Below are 23,074 nucleotides of genomic sequence, written 5' to 3' on the forward strand. Positions count from 1 at the left end.
TTCCCTAAGAAGTCTGAAAGGCTTCCCTAAGAAGTCTGAAACGCTTCCCTAAGAAGTCTGAGGAAGCCTTCCACCTCAAGAAGTTTGAAAGGCTTTCTCAAGAGTCTAAAAGGCGTCCCTAAGATGTCTGAAAGCTATCTCAAAAGGCCTTTCACCGAGCGGAAGCGCGACAACTTTCGGCAGTTTTTGGGAAATTTTAAAACGAATTTTCCGAATTTTATGCTGAAGTGACCCCACAATAAAATCAAAGAAAAATCAGGTGGTATTTTAAAATATGTGGAATTTGACGTAGACCAAGAAAAGATCAATGTATTGGGATTGATTAGGGATAATTTGAAGTAAAATGTGACATTGGCGCTGCCTTCGCAGTACCTTAACACAAACCCGATTTTTTTCAGAATATTCTTGTTTTTATTGTGTAATTCACATGAGCGTGTAACGTAACATATATCTAATAGCCTTACTAAAATTGCAGTCCTTAAGTACAATCAAAACTATAAAACTGTATTTTCCAACTTGGTCACAGTTGTAATAATTTCAATTCCGTCCATTTTTATGCACTGGCTCGGGGTGCTTTAAAATATCACGTGTTACCGTCGAACCTTCTCGTCGTCGCTTGATCACCTTTATCATGTGATCGAACGGAAGTTTCATCGTCAAATCGTGCCTATAACGCACTTGCTCCGGCCGAATTTCCGTTTCAAACCGGAAGTTCCTGATCAAGTGGATCAGCATTACCTTCATGCTGAACATTGCATAGCGCCATCCTGTGGAGAAAGAGTTCGATGTACTCACAAATTCATATTTGGCTTACAGGACTTACCAATGCATATACGATTTCCACCACTGAAAGGCAGATATGCGAAGGGATGGCGATCCCGTGATCGCTCTTCCGAAAACTGTTCCGGGTCGAATTTATCCGCATCCGGACCCCAAATGTCCTTCCTTCGGTGCAAGGCATAGAAGTTCATGACGAAAATGTTTCCCGGCGGTATTTTAATTCCGTCGACTTCAATTTCGGCCATGTTTTCCCGGGAAATATTTGGCGCCACCGGGCAATGGCGGAGGCATTCTTTAAGGAATTTTTCCAAGTAAGTCAACTGCTTCAAATTCTCGGCGTTCATTTCGACCTCTTCGTTGGGCATGAACTCCATGATTTCGTCAAACAGTTTCTGTTCAATATCCTTGTAGAAACACAAGAACAAACAGGCGTGAGCAATCAGCAGTCCGGATGTGTCGTTGGCCTGAAGAAACGATATATAAGCATTTTAATGAAAATATTAGTTTTGATTTATTTTTAAACAAACCCCGGTGATAACCGCATAGATGTTGTCTTTGATTTCAGTATCGTTGAATGATTTACCATCCTCAGATGTACTCAGCAATTGATCAATCAAAATCTTTGGTTTGTGATCGTCATCTATTTCGTTACCATTGCTAGTATTAACACAATTCAAACTTCTTGTAATACGTCTCTCGGATACAAGCTGTAAAATTACATATTCCATAAAATTAACAAAATACTCAACAAAGGCAACAAGCTTACTCTATTGAAGAAATTGCACACCACTTCTCGAGCCTGTATGAGATCCTTGTGATAGTTGGTCAGATGATAAACGACATCCGGGTAGAGGTGAACGCTCACCATTCTTCTGGCCGCTTCTCCGAAAGCTCTGTAAACAAAATCGTTCTGATTAGGAAACCATCGATCTACAAATTCAAAGCGTGCTAACATATCCAAACCGTGAACAAACTCCTCCTTTCCCTTCCTCTTGGTGATATCACTGCCCAGAGTCGTTCCACAGGCCATTTCCAGCGTGCAAACCGATGTGAATTTGTGCATACTGACCACCGTTCCGTCTGGGTTTGCGCTCAGATTTGCCACCATTTGTCGGGCGCACTGCTCGAAAACCGGAATGAACCCATGCAGGATGCGCAGGTTGAAGCTGGAATTGAGCCGTTTGCGCATGGTACGCCATAGTTTGTCTAGACATAGAGAATTGATTAGATCATTAGGAGAACAGTACTATTATTCCTCTCACGCTCATATATTACTCTTATTTCAAATGTTAAGAATAAGGTTCAATCAAGTGGTGGAATTGAATGGAATTGTACAAACTTGTCTTATGATTCAAAATAATCAAAATAAACTCAAAGCTCAAAATAATTGTCTTATCTATATAGATCTGCGGGCTACGAAATGGTGATTTGACATCCGGGAAGGAGTTCCTAACATAGCTCTGGTCCTCACAAGTTCCAATACTCACGCTTCCACGGGTCTTCCGATGACAATTGACCGCCAGCTAAGGTTTACGTACTTAGCTGGTAGTGTAGCCTGGGCACTGTTGTCCTTCTGACATCAGCTAGAGTGAGAGGGTGCGTCCCGTGGGGGTCTGCCTAGGATGTGGTGGGGTTCAACAGTGGGCTCTGTTGAACTTCTATAAAAAGCTGCATGTGTCCCCAAGCAGGCCCTATCAAAGCGACCGTGTGCCGCTCAAAGTGCACTAGCCTAGTCCTGGTGTTGGGTGGGACTTTAAACCAATTTGACCCGACTGATCGAGCGTCTGTTCACCAAAGAGGTGCGGCTCCAACAGCGTCTGTTCTGGCATCCAGCGGTTGGGTATGAAATGCTATTCCCCGGAAGCTATGCCTAAGATGGTAGCCCCATCCCGGTGGATAGGGAGCCTTGGACCAACAACCTACTGTTCTCGAAACATCAATTTGTTCGAGAGTCCAATAATAAAAGAATACGGACTTATTTTACAGAAACGACTAGCGCGAAATAACGGACACGAATAGGTACATGGAACGTTTTGACCCTAGCCCAGCAGGGTTAATTGGCACAACTTACCAATGAGGCACGCCGCATAAAACTTGAGATCCTGGGACTGAGTGAAGTCCGTTGGCCAAACCCGAGTAAAAAGTGATTTGAGGTGAGCATTGGGGACTCGTCGTTTTCCACGGGGATACTAGTTAGTGGACTGGAGTTGGTCACGTTCTCCACCTCAATCAGAAAATTTTCCAGGACTGCGTATGATAGCGTACGGTTCCCAACAGCTTGTTCAGGTTTTGCTTGACTGTTCGAAAAAGGCACTCCCACGCTCCTCCCATGGGCTGGGGGGTAGAGCTCCATGTGGTAGGCGACGTTGTGAACTCAATCATCAGCCTTATCAATATTCTGCATGGCGGCTTTCAGTTCCTTGCTAGAATTTCGTTGAGGACAGTGTTGTGGTTTTAGGTGATGATATTTACTATGGTAATGCAGCACTATTAGTCTTGTGACATGATGGTTACGAGGAAGAATTACTGTATTTACAGTAGACCGCATCGTGCTTTCGTGCTATACGGTTCTTTTCTCTCTTTGCGGAAGGATGTTTTTAATACTACCCGAAGCTATTTTAATTTCAACAGTGCTTCTCAGCGCTATTTGTACCCGTTATGATTTTTGCTTGGACCCGTGGCTTCGTTTTACGTTCGACCCGTTTGCGAAAGAAACAAGAATTCCAACAAGCGGTGGTAATCCTGCAAGGACACCGTTCTGGGGAAAAACCTCTTAGAAGGTCACGTCTCCACGCTCAGCAAAGAGCATTAATAAAAACAAGAGGAAGGGGGAATCTCTGAAATCTCCACTTCCTTCTAAAAAACAAGGTTTTAAGATCCTCCTCGAATAATACTCAAAGAAATTCCAATGGTAACATTTTATTTGAAGATTGTTCTGCGGGATATTATACTATTCAATATTCCAATGGAACAACTTGTTTTACTTCCAGTCGAAATCCTTCTACAATTGATTTAGTTTTAACGGATTCAAGTCAGCTGTGTGGCCAATTGGTAACTCATGCTGACTTTGACTCTGATCACCTTCCTGTGACGATTGAAATCTCATAAGAAGCCATTAACAATCCAATCAGCTTTACTTTTAATTATCATAGAGCTGATTGGGATTTATATAAAACGTATATCGATAGGTATTTTGATGTTGATATTCCTCTCGATAACAAAAGTGATATCGATAATGCTCTCGTGTCTTTGACAAATTTAATTGTCGAAGCCAGAGGCATTGCAATTCCTTAATGTGAAATTAAATTCAACTCCATTATTATTGACGACGATCTTCAGCTACTGATCCGTCTTAAAAATGTGATGCGAAGGCAATACCAGAGAACTCGCGATCCCGCGTTGAAAGTGAGATTTGCAAAATGAAATTTAAAAAACCAGATAAATCCACCTAGCGTTGACGATGCCTTTCTCGATTCAATCGTTTGGTTTCGCCTTAGTGTGCTACACATCATACATGATTGCCTACATTACGGCTATTGCAAACTCTATAAGGCGAGTTGGGGCTCTCCTTCGCCGTGCGGTAAGATGCGCGGCTACAAACCAAGACCATGCTGAGGGTGTCTGGGTTCGATTCCCGGTCCCGGTCTAGGCAATTTTGGAAATTGGATTGGAAATTGTCTCGACTTCCCTGGGCATAAAAGTATCATCGTGTTAGCCTCATGATATACGAATGCAAAAAAAATGGTAGCCTGGCTTAGAAACCTCGCAGTTAATAATAACTGTGGAAGTGCTTAATGAACACTAAGCTGCGAAGCGGCTCTGTCCCTGTATGGGACTGTAATGCCAATAAGAAGAAGAAGAAGATAGACAATAAGGAAGGGAATTTAGGGTGCTTAAATTAATTACATATGATGTTGATATTCACATAGTTGATATCATTGGCGATGTTTCACATCTGTAACGAGATAAACATTTTTTGGAAGACAGCAGCGAGAGGAAGACATACGAGTGGGATTTAACGGTAGACAACAAGAGGGAGATATTCTTAAAGGACTACGACAACGAAAGGGATGGGTGGACGACGATTACAGTCTAACATCAGCCACTTTCAGAAAATGGTGGACAAGGGACATGTATTCGAGATCAAGACCCGCCAACACTTCCCTAATAGACCTCGGCTGCTTTCCTCGGACCCAAATGGTAGCCTTTCGGTACAGCTTTGTTGTACGAGAAAGGCAAAACGTTTCGCTGTTCTGAGAAATACCAATTTTGAGAATAATGTCTCGAAGTTGGATCCCAGTTCAAAACGTTTTTTGGAAATTAACGAAAATTCTTTTAAAAAAAACCTCAAAAGCCAATTCCAGCGCTTAAAGAGGGAAATAAAATGTTATTAACAAATAGCGAAAAGGTTCAGAAAATTGCTTATATTGCTTTACCCCCCAGCCAATTCTTATTTCAAACCTTCCAGCAGACATATTGTCACTATGAATGGGGTTCCAATTAATTGGTCTAGCGAAGCTAAATATTTAGCACTTCTGCTAGATCAAAAATTTACTTTTAAAAGTCACCTTGAAGCCATTCAAGCCAAATGTAACAAATATATTAAGTGTCTATATCTTTTTATAAACAGAAAATCAAAACTTTGTCTTAACCCTTGTGTGGCCGGCTGGGTACCTTTTTGGAATTCAATTCGCGATATCTAAATGAATTGTCATAATAGGAGGTTGAAACTCTGTCATATCCACAATAATGACGGCCAAAATCGATTGTAGGGGTTAACTGAAATTTTGATTAAGGAGGGGTGGAGGGAGGCACGGCAAATGCTGGGTAAAGCGTACCATTGGTACTTCGCGTACCTGAAGGAATAAAATAGACCCCATCTCGCGGTCCTTAGCCTCTTACCCAGCAACTCCTATCCCTACCTCCCCGCGGTGCTGGCCGGGATACGAGCAACCTTAGGGAAGATCGGGTAACCAATTCCGGTGGGAACTATGGTCGTATGCTGACAGGGAAGGAGGGGGTTTGCTCCTCTCCGGAGGTGCAAATCTTATTGAGCGTCTGTTCTCCATGTCAGGAACGGCTCACAACAGCGTCTATTCTCCATGTTACGGGTGGCTGATCATCGTCCGAGTGCCAGCGAGGGACTCTAAGTGAAACTGTGCACCATGGTCCACCGGAAATAAGGAGGAATGGTCCTCCGGAAATTTGGGGGGTTTGGTGTCAGGCCCTGCAAGCCAGCCTTTAAAAAATCTTAAGCAACGAACAATCAACAAGAGAGTACGGACCGGAACCATCGGCGAAGACCACTGCGACGAAAAGGGACTAGCGATTGGAAACTCGGTTCGTGGAACTGCAAATCTCTCAACTTCATCGGGAGCACACGCATGCTCAAGGACCGTGGATTCGGCATCGTAGCGTTGCAGGAGGTTTGTTGGAAGGGATCAATGGTGCGAACGTTTAGAGGTAATCATACCATCTACCAGAGCTGCGGCAACACAAATGAGCTGGGAACAGCTTTCATAGTGATGGGCGATATGCAAGGACGCGTGATCGGGTGGTGGCCGATCAATGAAAGAATGTGCAGGTTGAGGATCAAAGGCCGGTTCTTCAACTTCAGCATAATCAACGTCCATAGCCCACACTCTGGAAGCACTGATGATGATAAGGACGCATTTTACGCGCAGCTGGAACGTGAGTACGACAGCTGCCCAAGCCACGACGTCAAAATCATCATAGGAGATTTGAACGCTCAGGTTGGCCAAGAGGAGGAGTTTAGACCGACTATTGGAAAGTTCAGCGCTCACCTGCTGACGAACGAAAACGGCCTACGACTAATTGATTTCGCCGCCTCCAAGAATATGGCCATTCGTAGCACCTACTTCCAACACAGCCTCCCGTATCGATACACCTGGAGATCACCACTGCAGACAGAATCACAAATCGACCACGTTCTGATTGATGGACGGCACTTCTCCGACATTATCGACGTCAGGACATATCGTGGCGCTAACATCGACTCGGACCACTATCTGGTGATGGTTAAACTGCGCCCAAAACTATCCGTCATCAACAATGTTCGGTACCGACGACCGCCGCGGTACGACCTAGAGCGACTGAAGCAACCTGATGTCGCCACTGCATACGCGCAGCATCTCGAGGCAGCGTTGCCGGAAGAGGGTGAGCTCGATGGGGCCCCTCTTGAGGACTGCTGGAGTACAGTTAAAGCAGCCATTAACGACGCAGCGGAGAACAACGTCGGGTATATGGGTCGAAGTCGACGGAACGATTGGTTCGACGAAGAGTGCAGACAGATTCTGGAGGAGAAGGACGCAGCGCGGGCGGTCGCGCTGCAGCAAGGTACCCGGCAGAACATGGAACGTTATAGACGGAAGCGGAGACAGCAGACCCGCCTTTTCAGGAGAAGAAACGCCGCCTGGAAGAAGCGGAGTGCGAGGAGATGGAACAGCTGTGCCGTTCTCAAGATACACGCAAGTTCTATCAGAAGCTCAACGCATCCCGCAAAGGCTTCGTGCCGCGAGCCGAAATGTGCCGGGATAAGGATGGGAGCATCTTGACGGACGAACGTGTGGTGATCGAAAGGTGGAAGCAGCACTACGAGGAACATCTGAATGGCGCTGAGAGTACAGGCAGTGAAAGTCAAGGCAGCGGAGGAGATGACTACGTCAGTTCAGCGGACGATGGAAGCCAACCAGCCCCCACCTTGAGGGAAGTTAAGGATGCCATTCAACAGCTAAAGACCAATAAAGCAGCTGGTAAGGATGGTATCGGAGCTGAGCTCATCAAGATGGGCCCGGAAAAGCTGGCCACTTGCCTGCACAAACTGATAGTCAGAATCTGGGAAACCGAACAGCTACCGGAGGAGTGGAAGGAAGGGGTTATATGCCCCATCTACAAGAAAGGCGACAAACTGGAGTGTGAGAAATTTCGCGCGATCCCCATCCTCAATGACGCCTACAAAGTGATATCCCAGATCATCTTCCGTCGTCTGTCACCATTAGTGAACGAGTTCGTGGGAAGTTATCAAGCCCGCTTCGTTGACGGCCGCTCGACAACGGACCAGATCTTTACTGTACGGCAAATCCTTCAAAAATGCCGTGAATACCAGGTCCCAACGCACCGTTGATTTCAAGGCGGCATACGACAGTATAGACCGCGTAGAGCTATGGAAAATTATGGACGAGAACAGCTTCCCTGCGAAGCTTACCAGACTGATCAAAGCAACGGTGGATGGTGTGCAAAACTGTGTGAAGATTTCGGGCGAACACTCCAGTTCGTTCGAATCGCGCCGGGGACTAAGACAAGGTGATGGACTTTCGTGCCTGTTGTTCAACATTGCGCTAGAAGGTGTCATGCGGAGAGCCGGGTGTAACAGCCGGGGTACGATTTTCAACAGATCCAGTCAATTTATTTGCTTCGCGGATGACATGGACATTGTCGGCCGAACATTTGCAAAGGTGGCAGAACTGTACACCCGCCTGAAACGTGAAGCAACAAAAGTTGGACTGGTGGTGAATGCGTCAAAGACAAAGTACATGCTTGTGGGCGGAACCGAGCGCGACAGGGCCCGCCTGAGAAGCAGTGTTACGATAGACGGGGATACCTTCGAGGTGGTCGAGGAATTCGTTTACCTCGGATCCTTGCTAACGGCTGACAACAACGTTAGTCGTGAAATACGAAGGCGCATCATCTGTGGAAGTCGGGCCTACTACGGGCTCCAGAAGAAACTGTGTCAAATGTGTCATGTACAAGACGTTAATAAGACCGGTAGTCCTCTACGGACATGAAACATGGACAATGCTCGAGGAGGACTTGCAAGCACTCGGAGTATTCGAGAGACGGGTGCTTAGGACCATCTTTGGCGGTGTGCAAGAAGACGGTGTGTGGCGGCGAAGAATGAACCATGAGCTCGCCCAACTCTACGGCGAACCCAGTATCCAGAAGGTAGCTAAAGCCGGAAGGGTACGATGGGCAGGACATGTTGCAAGAATGCCGGACAGCAACCCTGCAAAGATGGTGTTCGCTTCCGATCCGGCAGGTACGAGACGGCGTGGAGCGCAGCAAGCGAGATGGGCAGACCAGGTGCAGAACGACTTGGCGAGCGTGGGGCGTATTCGAGGATGGAGAGATGCGGCCTCGAACCGTGCATTGTGGCGTCAAATTGTTGATTCAGTGTTATCTGTTTAGATGTTAACTAAATAAATGAAATGAATGATGAGGGAGGGGTTCCGACATTTTTTTTACCTTTTAAATGGCCGGCAGGGTACCAGGGTACCCACGAAACTAAAATGCTCATATCTTTGGCAATTTTTAACCGTTTTCAACCGTTTTGGGCTTATTCGATTCAGAATTTTGTCCTTTATCATGCTGTTTTAGGATTGGACCGGTCCGGTCCCTCAGATCACCGGGAAATCCGGATTTCTAGGGACATGTCCTGCATAAATGATACTGATCGTGTATTTCGATAGGTAATCAGCAATATGGGTATCAAACTTCTTGATATTTCATCAGCAGGTTGATTTTTATTGATTTGGTTCCATCAGACGTGCAGATCTTCAATTGGCCACTCCAGAACAGGTTTCTCGAGGGGTCATAGATGGCCATGAACAATTTTCAAGGGAACATCAACAATATGGGTATCAAACTTCTTGAAATTATTTCCAGGGTGTGTTCTTGACAAGTTGACCCGGAGTGGCCAGCAAGTGTTGAGTGTTGAGAGCAAAATCATTGCAAGGACCACCCTTTGACACCAGAAGGCAACTAAGTTCTTTATAAATATATTGTTGGCGATATGTCAATTCTGGAAATCCGTCCTAGAAACTGTTACTTGTTGTAGCATTGTGAGAATAAAATCATTGCATAAACAACGAATTGACCACCATTGGTCATCTGGCACTGAAGGGCCGGAACACCCATAGTGAAGACAAATTCTTGAAAATTGTCCTAGAATATAGTTGTTTGTTATACATGTGAGAGCAAAATTCCACTAAATGATCCTCCGGGAACTACGGAACATTCTGAGAAAAGGGCCAATTTTTAAATTCATCCTCGTAAACCGTACTGTTTTACAAAACGATTTATGCATCAAAATGAGACCAGTATTTTTTCAAGAACCGAACGTTGACCCCGGGAGGCCACTCTGAAGCTCTGGAATAGCCGAAAATGTAATCAATTTTAGAAACTCGCCCTAGTAGCTGTGTGCGATAAAAACAATTGGAGGATTATTCATTGACACCGTGTGGCCGTTAGGTGGGCATCTGGAAGCTTCGGAACTTTCGAAGATGTCCCAATTTTAAAGTCGTCCTAGAAAGTTGTGAGTTTTCAGAAATCGCTTGTTGAGAAATGTGAGAGCATAATTGATGCAATCTAAACGGATAGCCAAAATACATCCAATAATGCTGCGACTTTCAATAAATCGTTCGTTCACTTCAAATGATGGAATAAAATGGGATAGAACGAAATCGTCTTATGACAAATGAAGACACTCCACTAGAAGCTCTAAACAACCTTTGACTGACGTATTGTAGAGCCTTCAGCGAAGTCACTGGCATCTATCCGGATCTCTGGTGAATATTGTTTTTGCTATTCTTTCTTCCGACATTCGCACTAAGTGACCGGCCCACTGGAGTTTGCCGTATTTTATACGATTCTCAATATTTTCTTCTTTATACACTTAATACAGCTCCTGATTCATGCGTCTGCCGCACACATCTTTTTCTAGTTTCCCATCGAGAATTGTACGTAGCACTTTTCGCTCGAAAACGTCAAAAGCTTTCCTGTCCGCCTTTTTTTTACATCCTTACGAATCAGAGCAAATTTCGTTTCCAATATCCGAGGAAGCCCCTATTCGCAGCAGCAATACGTCTTTTCACTTCACAGGAAACGTTATTGTCACATGTCATGTGTTCAAAGATAAACAAATTCTTCAACAACTTCCCCATCAAGCACTACCTCAGCACTAACACCAATAGGTCTACCTTTATCTTTACCCGCAACCATGTACTCCGTCTTGGTAGAGTCGATGATTTAGCCTATCTTCACCGGCTCCCTCTTGATTAGGGCAAAAGCCTCCACTACTGCCCTGCGATCGAATGTAGTCAATGTCGTCCGTAAAGATCAGGAGCATATGCGAACATGTGATGATAGTGTCATTCTTCTGCACACCAGATCTCCTAATCACCCCCTCGAGTGCAATATTCTTATTCTTATTCTATATAAATAAAAATGAATTTCTGTCTGTCTGAACCTTATAGACTCCGAAACTACTGAAACGATTGGCGTGAAAATTTGTATGCAGAGGTTTTTGGGGCCGGGGAAGGTTTTTAAGATGGTTCGAGACCCCTCCCTTCTTTGGAGAGGGAGCTCCCATACAAATGAAACAGAAATTTCTGCATAACTCGAGATCTAAGCAGAGAATAAATTAATTTTAGGCGAAACGAAGTTCGTCGGGTCTGCTAGTTTACAATAAATTTGAAAGCGCATCACTCTGTTTTAATCTCTCCACGGTCACAAACGCGGTTGATACGTCGTCTGCAACCCGAATACTGTATTTCAAGTCATCAAGCGTTGCACGTATCATCGTAATCAGCCTTGCCGGAGAACCATGTCTAGACAATATCTGCAACTGTTGAAAACAAAATGTAAGAAATGAAGATTGCTTCTGGAATTCCGGTATTTCAGGAAGACTTCTTTGTGGCCACTCGGGATCATTGAATTATATTCGCAATCTCGTGCTTAGAATCATAAGGGCGTAACTGTTTTGATCGATTTATCTTCGACGAGTTCATGGTTGTAATGAAAGATGATTGTATCTTCTACCTGTAGTAAATATAAAATCGATGAAGAGAAATCGATCAATACAGTTACGCCCCTACGATTCTAAGCGCGAGCAAAGACTCTGCTTAACCCACTTCATCAACGACAGTTCCTCAATTGAATACGATCTGTCCATGAAACATGCTTTCCAAGGAATACCAGATCACCTTCGACACATATCTATTCCCCCTATTTTTTCCGAAAAATATGAACATGTCAATTGCAACAACAGATATTTCACTGATGGTTCTCGCATTAACGGATCCACTGGCTTCGGTGTTTTCAATGAAAATTCAACCACCTTCCGAAAACTTCAGGAACCGTGTTCGGTTTATGTTGCTGAGCTGGCAGCAATTAACTTCGCTTTGGGAATATTTTCCGATCAGCTCGTAGCCCATTATTTCATCTTCTCGGATAGTCTTAGTTCTATCGAGGCACTCCGGTCGATGAAACCTGTTAAGCACGCATCTTACTTTCTTACAAACATAAGAGAGCAGATGCGTGTTTTGGTCGAAAGATCATTCAAGATTACCTTTGTTTGGGTTTCATCTCACTACTCAATCTACGGCAATGAGAAGGCAGACTCGCTGGCAAAGGTGGGCGCACATGAAAGTGAAGTTTATGATAGACAATAGTCGAGCAACGAGTTTTTCCCATTAGTCCGTCAGAGTACTCTTCAAAGTTGGCAAAGAAATTGGACACACAACGAACATGGACGGTAGCTATTTTCCATAGTTCCAAAAGTTTCTGGGCGAGCGTGGTTCAGAGGTGAGGACTTAAGTCGAGGCTTCATTCGCGTGATGTCGAGACTTATGTCTAATCACTATTCACTAAACGCACATCTGTACAGAATAAACCTTGTCGATAGCAACTTATGTAGGTGCGGAGCCGATTATGATGACATCGATCACGTAGTTTGGTCCTGCTCGGAAAATGACGCCTCCAGAGAGCAATTATTGGATACCCTTGTGGCCCGAGGTAAACAACCCTTCAGGGAAGTTCGAGGTGTTTTTGGAGATCGTGATGTTGTCAATTTATAGTTTTCTTTGTGCTTCTGACATCAAAATCTAATATTTTGTTTTTTTTTTCTTTCTTTAAAGTTTTTTTTTGTTCTGTCTCTGCTTTTATGTCCCGTAGAGCTCCAAAGCTCTTGCCACCCGGAAGATGCTCCCAGCCGAACCATTCCTCGAGCATGACGACACGCCACATCGTCCCTGGCACCAAATGCCCGGATGAGAAGCTGAAATTACCGGATCTCAAATCCTAAGCCCCGTCCATCCTTAAACATTGTAAACTAGCCTCGAGTCACCACGAGTACGTTGGTTTTTACCCTTATCTTACTAACTGTATAATAAAATGATATTGATTGTATATATCACAAAGAACAATGGCTCCGTAAAGTGTTATACACGCCTGAGCCTACCAAATAAACGAAATTGGAAAAAACAATAGTAAGTGAAGAATCTTTGCATGAAACTAGAGAAGCTTTAAGGAAATAGTTTCCCAAACAAATTGGATTTGTCAACAGTATTTGCAGCAATTCGGAATGGCATGTTAAAAGCAGCATTTTCAGACATGAAAAATTTAATCTAAATGCACCATAACACTTTTCCGTAACATCTCATCCCCATCCGCCTGCTTTTTTCAATTGAGTACCTAGGTATCACTGTTCCAGTATGGGAGTCTGTTGGCAAATCCTATCCTTGCCTTAGAAATAACCATACAGTCATTTTGACTATGGCAAAGATGTTGCTAACCAACCGAGCCGCGTTATCTAACTGACTCACAAGATAAATCACCTCATAACAGGCCGATGTACGTTAATTAGTCGAGTCGAGGTGCTGAGAGTTTTCACACCCTTGATGAGTATTATTTTAGTTGACAAAGACACCCTCTAGTCGAATCACTTTGGTTGCTCTTTGAAGAGTGGTTATCATGATTCAATTTCCATGATGCCAAATTAACGCACATTTCTTTTACCACACAAAAGAGAAAAATTTAAATAGGGTTTAGACAGGCATTTTCGTCTTTTTGTCATAGTCTCGAAAACCAATAAAAAAGACAAACTCATCAATACGGACGCAAAAGGACGTTGCTTTCATTGGTTTTAGCCCTTATATGTCTAAATAACAGGCACTGTGGAAGCAACTAATACTCAGGAAGGATATACATATGTGATACCTGATACATCACGTAAAATATGATTGATATACTATTATGCTTTTATTCCTTATTAGAATCTGACCAAATTCTTCACTTTATTTCTATCAAACCTTTACAGTACTTACACTTCGATGTGAATAGTCCCCGTTCAAATCCAGCGAAGCTATACAGGAACGGCTTCTCCAAACAATCGTTACTAGTCAGAATCTGCTGCACCAGATCCGGATGGCACGTGAAAATCAGCAACTGTGGCCCTGCCCAAACCTTAACTAGCCGGTCGTGATCGCTGAATATCTTCACAAGTGTGTCAAACCGCTTAGTATCACTTTTCCACATGATATCCGCGTTTCCTATTAAAGGATAGACCGGCTTCAGAGAGGGTAAAGCATCCGCGAATTTATACTTTCTTCGATGATTCACGAAAAGCACCCAGCAGAGCACCACGAAAAACACACCTAGCACCAACACCATTCCGAAATCCGATCCCGTCAACGTTCCGTTCGAAACTAATGTTCTTCAGTGACATGAGTTTGCTAATTATTCAACGTAACACCTGCCCGATCGCATAAACATTTTCCAATGCACTTGTTTTACCTTTACACCTAGTATTGCGTATAATGACAACGCTACTTATTCGAAGATCGTAGCCAAAATCCAAATGAATGTGCTGAGATCGATGAAAATGACCCTGCATGTCACGACCCATCACCGCACTGTCAATGAACTCATTGAAATTTCATTTTCGGTGGCTCTTTGCTCGGAAAAAACAGGAAACCAATAGCCCATATGTTACAGTTGACTCCCTCTGCGGACTGCTCACTGCCGTGACCAGTCCCTTGCCAGTTTGAAGATTGTCAAACCGCCCAACTGCGAAATGCATACACAAACGACCTACCGGCCGTTCAAGGTTGTCCGAAATTAGCGCAAGAACTGCATCCACTGATGTTAATCGTAAATTTTGTAGGCACGTACGCTAGCACGTACCTACTTGGTCTAATTCCGGTGCAGGCAAGATTTTAACTGCAGCTGTGGTCACTTCAGATACTCGTTTACTATCATGCACCGGTGCAACAACTAGTCCGATGAGCAACGTTAGCGTCACCGTTATTGAATTTGTTAGAGGAAGAATCAAAAATGTTTTTCTCGAGAATTAATTCTATCGCTTTTCTATACTCTGGTGGAGTACGCGTGGGAGAATGCACGTTTATGAGAATAGGTGTGATAATGAAAATGGCAATCAGATGAGTATGAACCTAATGAATCGCCTGCTTTGAGCGTACTTACAGCGGTACACTCGGAATTAACTTTTTGAAATCAGTATGGCGAAAGGCCAACTTTTTGAAATCAGTATGGAAATGGAGGGGCCCTCCTTAGCCGTGCGGTAAGACGCGCGGCTACAAAGCAAGACCATGCTGAGGGTGGCTGGGTTCGATTCCCGGTGCCGGTCTAGGCATTTTTCGGATTGGAAATTGTCTCGACTTTCTTGGGCATACAAGTATTATCATGTTAGCCTCATGATATACGAATGCAAAAATGGTAACTTGGCTTAGAAACCTCGCAGTTAATAACTGTGGAAGTGCTTAATGAACACTAAGCTGCGAGGCGGCTCTGTCCCAGTGTGGGGATGTAATGCCAATAAGAAGAAGAAGATGACGAAAGGCATCTAAGGTTCGATTTATCAAAATTAATTACCTACCTTCATCGAAAAAATATTTGGTTGGAGTAGTAGCGGACCCCTTCCTAACTAACCGGTACCAAATAGTTTTTTATGAAAAGTTCCTAATTTTGAGAAAACCCGCGTTATATGTCTCTCGCCATACAAATTTCTGGCGGTTAACTCATGCTGGCTATTTTCGCATATACGATAGCGCCTGTATACGGCAGAAGCGGGTAGGAAACCAACCACTGCACTGTAGGTATGTGATTCATTAGATTTTCTTAGATTTTCCGTCACATATTACGTAAGCACTTATGGGGGGAGGGGGGGTCCGTCATTTTCTTACGCACCATATAAATAAAAAATCATTTGTATGAAAAAAATCTTACATGGGTGGAGGGGCGTGGTTGGAAAAACCCAGAAATAATTATGCTCACTCACGGCGGAATCAAGTTACGGAGAATGCTCAAAACACGAAGTGAAACTCATCATCGGTGACGCAAATGCACAGGTCAGAAGGGAAGTGTTCTTTCGCCCAGTCAGCAACTACCAATGACAACGGCCTAAGGCTAATCAATTTTGCCGCAGCCAGTGGAATGGCTATCTGCAGCACCTATTCTGACGAAAAGTATTCCTAAAACGATCATGTTTTGGTGGACGGTCGGCATTTCTCGGATATCATAGATGTGAGGGAGGACCTTCCGTAATCATACAGACCGACTGGAGAAAAATTGAACGCATCGATGCAACAAATTCACGAGGTGTAAGAAGGGTACTTGGTACCACATAAGGGAATCAACGGAAATGCTGGTTTGAGTACCAAATAGCAACTGATGAGAAACCCCAGACCAGGAGCATGCTTGTAATAACTACACGCCAAATCAAAGAACTATATAAAGAACTAAGAGCAAGATTACCGGTGCAGGGTTGTTAATCGTTAATTTATCGTTATCGCCGATAAAGTTGATTGTGATCAACGTTATCGGTTGCTACGATAACGATGAATCAACTGAATTATTATCGTAGTTCGATAATTTACGGTAGTTAACTCGATAATTTGCGATAATGAGGTTACTAGATTACACTAATAAGGTTGGTGAAAAATTTTGACAGAAGCCGAGAATGGAACAAATTGTTTGCAGCTGGTTGATGAGAGTCAATTTTGATTGAAGCGGGGCACTCTAAAATTATTGCTTAATGCCTGCTACTCTACGAAACGGTAAGAAGTGAGGTGCTCTGTTGGTGGTTTAGTGTTTTTTTTTTCACTATACAGCATAAATGTTCCAATAAAAAGATTGCGGAAATTTGCACTACCCAGGCGGACTTAATTCTCTGAGACAGTGACACTTAAATATGAATACGAGCATAATGACTTTCCTTTGCTAATCCTTATCGTATAAGCAAGAATATTCACCTGGAATCAATTTGAACCCCTCGGCAATATATTGGGATCCAAGTACTAGAAATTTATTTGATGCAGCGATCTGTTGTGCTGCATTCCAGGCAGCACCAGTACCGAGAAAACATTCTCTCAAAAGATTGGTGGACTACCCTCGTCACCTATTCAATATGATTTGGTTAGACTAAAGATTTTAGTCTAAACTGTGAGTCAAAGAATATTCATATAACTGGGTGCTCCGGATCTTCAAAACAGAAGTTTTCATAAGACGAGTTTGTACAATCCCATTGAATTCCACCACTTAATTATATCTTGACAGATACGTATCTTCGACTTGGTCGAGTTGTCTCGAGTCAAGTACGAGACACTGAAGACGGCCTTACTGTTGAGGTCGAAATACGTACCTGTCAAGATACAATTAAGTGGTGGAATTCAATGGGATTGTACAAACTCGTCTTATGACAAGTGAAGACATTCCACTAAAAAGCTCAACATAATTTTCTTAACAGAAGTTTTGTTAATCATGCTAGATTAAACATAAGTATAGGTAGACATTAAAAATCCTCTCAGATTCTCTACTGTGAACAACTGCGACTCTGTAAGAACTTAAATTATTGGACGAAATAATGTTTTGGTCAATTCGGAGACCTTCTTGAATTCCAATTTAATTCAGGCGTTCCTGAATATTGTAAGGCGATACAATATTTTTAAAATAGATATTGCAAATCCAACTTGTGAATATTTGCACTTTGAACTATAGTACATGTTACAGTTAACTCGATAATTATCGATAAATCAACGAATACTCGATAACGATAACGTTAATTCAACGCTCACTTTATCGTCAACGAAGCATTATCGTAAAAGCATTATCGTTATCGAAGTTGGCGTTAAATTAACGATGATAATTTATCGATTAACAACCCTGTACCGGTGGTGAGTATAAGCCGTTTGGCAGCGCAGTATCATTACTTGACACTTCACCGGTCGCTAATAAACGCGCTGCTATAACAGTAGCGCGACTGACAAGTGACCAAATTTGGTAGCGCAGTAAGAGCGCTGCTATTTGATGAACTGTCAACTGTCAAACATCACCGGTACGGAATACAGCAACCAAATTGAGAGCCGAAAAAAGTGACCGATACGGAAACGAATGACGAAACTAAAACGCGGGTGATTAAAATGCACGGCGCGGGTGATTAAAATGCTCGCGACCGATAATGATGCTCTTAGCTCGGTACCAAATCTCGCTTAACTTTTCAAAACATTTTTTTCATGATTTAATTTGAGTACTGCAATCAAAAGCATTCATGTTGTTCTGTTGATTGCGCTATTAAAATTAATTCATAAAATAAATGTTACTTAGGTCATTTTGAAAAGTTAAGCGAGAAATTTGGTCACCTGTCAGTCAGCTACTGTTATAAGCCATTTTATAGAAAGCTCAAATGACATGAGACCTAACACTAATATTTACATTTTACAAGGAACATTTGCGAAAATGAAATGAAATGATGATGATGATGACGAAATGATGATGGTTTGCATGCAAATTTACCAAAACAAAGACCGAGCCGTTCACTCAAAATTTCGATCAGCTGTTCGGATCTGTCTCATAAAATGGCTTATAGCAGCGCGTTTAGTATTGCGAGAAAAGAGAAAAATTCTAATTTTGCGGAGCAAAGAAGAAGAAGCAGACTGAGTGTCGGAAACTTTAAAATGGCATGCACTGTACGAAAAGTGTTGATATTTCTTGATATCAAGAATATTCGAGAAATCTAAAATGTTTCAAAATCACATAAATATATGACAAAATGCCTTCAAAGTATCATAAAACTTGTTTAAAAATATAGCGGCATGTAACACTCGTTTCAAGTTGCATATTCCCGTCGATTTTAAAAATCAACATTCACACCGAAATAATAAACCAAAAATTTTTACCGTCCAACAAGTGATTTGACTTTGGGGAACAACTTTCCGACAGTCGACCGTCGGACCCCGGTTCGAATTTTTTAATCTTCTCGCAATAGCGACCTGAGAGTAGCGACCGGTAAAGCATTGACGAATACATAGACGGAGGGGTGGCCATTTTTCCGGGCACCACTATATACCCCTGGGGAGTGACGGATTACAATTATTACAATCACTCGACCATTGAGAAGCCCCTCAATTCGAACCACGTCAGTTTGACAACAGTTGTCATTTTCATTTTTGTTTATGTTTTTGTTATGTTTTTCTGTTTTTCCCTCGCGTGCCGCACAGCAACAACTTTTTCGGTTGTTCTTTTTTATTTATTTAAAGGTTATTTAAACGAGGTCGTGAAAAGTGGCATGTTCATTTTTGGATGTTTACCAAGTAAGTTTTAATTTACGGTCTGATTTAAAAAAATAATTTGCAATAGTTTTGGTGTTTCAGGTATTTGCTCAACCGGTACTTGCTGCGGGTTCAAAACGTTGAAACGTATCCAGAGTCGTCTCCACAAAAGTGCTTTGGAAATGAAAATATGTGTCCTGCTGTACGCTCCTGATGGAGCTGGTGAAACCGACTTGGTGAAAAATCAGGAATCACATCAACGACGACGGAACGATTCACAACTAAGCGGGGACCAGATCGCTGTCGTGATTGATTGCCCTCTAGGAAAGTTTGAGAAAAAAGGCGAGAAATTTTCTCCACATTTAACTGCTGCCGTAGCTTCATTGCTTCACCTTTTGGAATCTTTGGTCGCTCACAGGAACCATCCAAGAGGATGTAAGACTTCTGCATCTAATTATCAGGACACAGCCGCTTTTTGCGTGTGTGTTATTATTTAAAAGAGGTAGGTTTTGAATTTGTTTATTTGTCTGTACAGCAGCTCGATTGTAGTGTTGTTTTTTAGGACGAATCTGGACGAATGAGGAGACAAACTAGTACCGGACGAAGAGAGGAGCACTTTAGGTGAATGAAAATTTGGTAACCAAACTGCAGATTCCTCAGAAGGATTTGACTACAAAATGTGTGTTGCTCGCACTTGATTGAATCCGAAATTAATCCGCTCCAGCATTAACACTGGAGTAAACCGAGAAGGAAATCGATGGCGGAGGTTGTTGTTGATTAAGCCATCGGCGATACAGGAATGCGTATCATTGACTGTCATATTCTGGCGCATCGCTTGATCGAATAATACGCCGCAATGATAACTTATGGTAGTGGTCATTCTGGCCAATTATATTGTAGATCCAGTTGAAAACCGAGCTGAGCTCTCGCGACAATCGCATTTTCTCACATTTCCGAATGTCGCAACTGCATCGCGAGTGGTGCGCATGATGGCGCACGGCTATTGCATAGATGCGCACTACTCGCGATGCAGTTGCGACATCCGGAAATGGAAAAAAATGCGATTGTCGCGAGAGCTCAGTTCGGTTTTCAACTGGATCTACAATATCTATACGGAAAACAATGTGTATCTCAACCCGTGCGGACTTTGCAGCATAGATGAACCAATGGTGACACTCGGCTGACCCGTCGTAGGATCATCATTGACACCTGCGGAGGCGGGGGAGTACACGACGGTGGTTCTTTTTACGGTTATGACTTCACCAAGGTCAACCGTTCAGCTGGGTGGCCAAGTTGTTGGTGCAGACCGGAATCTGCCGGTGCTTGTTTGCAAATGTATATATCTTCTACAGTTAATTTGCCATCGGCCTCGCATAACTGCATTCGATTATGGTACTTGTCGGTAAGTTTGTGTTGACTGAAATGAACATATTTAAGTGTTATTTAAGTGTTATATATATTTCATAGTATTTTATTTCTTTATTTCAGCGAATATTACGGGAAATCGTAGTTGAATGGAAGATATGTATACCGGCTATCAGCTGCTTAGTCGAAAACATTTCAAACAAGACAATAAGGAATAAGCATTACACAGCGAGATCAAGGTAGTACACGCGGTGCCGCTTGCCTAGCGGTTTTATGTTATCCTGCGGTTGGCTTTTCCGGATTTATTTTTAGCGCATCCAGTGTTGATCTCAGCGGAAGTGCCTTCTGCCAGCCATCGCGCGTTTTAAGTTAATATTAATTTATAAGAATAAAATAAAAACATATTATAAATTTCGAAACCAAAACTATTTTTTGTATATTTTAGAATTGCCTATTTACAATACAAATACTCATAATGAAAGTTCTTTCATCTTGTTGTTTTGAAAGCATTTTGTGAATACAAATGGAAAAACACTTTTTATTTTGAGAGAAAACTGTTGCTTTGACAAACAGATGAATCTTGCTGAAACACAGTTTGTGCCTAATTGATTACTAAGTTCCTTGATTGCTTTATTAGTTAGTTGGTTGCTTGATTGATCGTAGCTTGCTTGAATGGTGAGTTCCTTGATTGGTTGACTGGTTGGGTGCTTGATTTGTTAGTTGGTTAATTGGTTGGCTGCTTGATTAATTGGTGGGTTATTTGGTTGGTCGGCTTGTTAGTTGATTAGTTGTTTTGTTGGTTGCTTGAATGGTTAATTGGTTAGTTGGTTGGTTGATTGATTGATTTGTTAGATGGTGAAATGATTATTTGCTTGAGTTAGTTGGTTGATTGATAGCTTGTTTGATTCGTTAGTTGCTTGATTGGTTAATGGTTGCTTGATTGATTGGAAGTGGTCTTGAATGATTGTTTGCTTGATTGGTTAGTTGTTTGATTGGTTGGTTGCCTAATTGGTTGCTTAGTTGCTTGATAGGTTAATTGGTTGCTTGATTTATTTTTTAATTGATTGGTAGCTTGCTTGAATGGTTGAATGATTGGTTGCTTGGTTGATTGGTAAGATGCTTGATGGGATGGTTGTTTAATAGGATGGTTGCCTAATTTAGTTTATTGGTAGCTTGCTTGAATGGTTGATTTATTGTTTTGTTGTTTGCTTGAATGGTTTTCATGTTGGTTGCTTTAAAAGTTGATTGGGTTACTTGATTGATTAGTAGGATGTTTGATTATTTTTTTGTTTCATTGGTTGGTTGACAGGCTGGTGGGTTGGTAGGTTGTTTGAATGGTTGGTTGGTTGATTTGTTAGTTGGTTGAATGGTTGGTTGGTAGCTCGCTTGAATGCCTAATTGTTTTATTGGTTGGTTAGTTATTTGGTAGCTTGCTTAAATGGTTGATTTATTGGTTGCTTGGTTTTTTGGTTTGCTGGTTAGTTGATTATTTGTTTTTTGGTTGCTTGATTGGTTGATTAGTTGGTTGGTTGATTGATTGATTAGTTGATTTGTTAGTTGGTTAAATGTTTAATTGCTTGATTGGTTGGAAGTTGATTGGTAGCTTGCTTGAATGGTTGGTTGGTTGATTGGTAGATTGGTTAATGGTTGCATGATTAATTGGAAGTGGGTTAGAATGATTGTTTGTTTGATTGGTTAGTTGGTTACTTGATTCGTTTGTTGTTTGGTTGATTTGCTGGTTAATTAGTTATTTGATTGGATAATTGGTTACTTTATTGATTGGTTGCTTGACTGGTAACTTGCTTGAATGGTTGGTTGCTTGATTGGTTTATTGGTTGGTTAGTTCACTGGTATCTTGCTTAAATGATTAATTGCTTGATTGGTTTCCCTTGTCATAAGACGAGTTTGTACAATCCCATTGAATTCCACCACATGATTGTATCTGGACAGATACGTATTTCAACCTCAACAGTAAAACCGTCTTCAGTGTCTCGTACTTGACTCGACTCGACGACGAGTCGAGTCAAGTACGAGACACTGAAGACGGCCTAACTGTTGAGGTCGAAATACGTATCTGTCAAGATACAATTAAGTGGTGGAATTCAATGGGATTGTACAAACTCGTCTTATGACAAGTGAAGACATTCCACATCAAGCAATCAACCAGTCAAGCAACCAATTAACCAAATTTCCAAGCAATCAATCAATCAACCAACAATGAAGCAACCAACCAATCAACCATTCTACCAACTAACAAATCAAGCAGCAACCAACCAACCCATCAACCAAATAACGAACCAATCAAGCAACCTAGCAATCAACTTATTAACCAATCAACCAAGCAATCAACAAAACAACTAATCAACTAACCAGCCTACTAACCAACAAGCAACCAACCAATCAACCAGTCAACCAACCAACCAACAATGAAGTAACCAACCAACAATCAAGCAACCAATCAATCAACCATACTTCCATCTGACAAATCAAGCAGCAACCAACCAATCAAGTAAGCTACCAATCAACCAACCAATCAAGCAACCAACTAACTAATTAACCAATCAACT

At 42.3% G+C, this 23,074-nt stretch overlaps 1 protein-coding gene and 1 long non-coding RNA gene across 2 annotated transcripts; one reads left to right on the forward strand and one right to left on the reverse strand.

The window, feature by feature from the left end:
* Window positions 1–410: 410 nt before the first annotated feature.
* LOC134216937 (cytochrome P450 4C1-like) lies at window positions 411–14,823 on the reverse strand. The gene is made up of 6 exons (XM_062695699.1): window positions 13,902–14,823; window positions 1,734–1,986; window positions 1,547–1,673; window positions 1,308–1,487; window positions 824–1,244; window positions 411–767 (listed from the first exon to the last, which is right to left on the reverse strand). The coding sequence occupies exons 1-6, from the start codon at window positions 14,245–14,247 to the stop codon at window positions 538–540; spliced, it is 1,557 nt and encodes a 518-aa protein (XP_062551683.1). The 5' UTR covers window positions 14,248–14,823; the 3' UTR covers window positions 411–537.
* A 4,120-nt stretch (window positions 14,824–18,943) lies between these two features.
* On the forward strand, window positions 18,944–19,901 carry LOC134216938 (uncharacterized). The gene is made up of 3 exons (XR_009980881.1): window positions 18,944–19,184; window positions 19,245–19,644; window positions 19,705–19,901. It is a non-coding gene; the product is annotated as an uncharacterized LOC134216938 (long non-coding RNA).
* The last annotated feature ends 3,173 nt before the right edge of the window (window positions 19,902–23,074 follow it).

Source organism: Armigeres subalbatus, chromosome 2 (genome assembly GCF_024139115.2).
Source record: "Armigeres subalbatus isolate Guangzhou_Male chromosome 2, GZ_Asu_2, whole genome shotgun sequence".
Taxonomy (NCBI): domain Eukaryota; kingdom Metazoa; phylum Arthropoda; class Insecta; order Diptera; family Culicidae; genus Armigeres; species Armigeres subalbatus.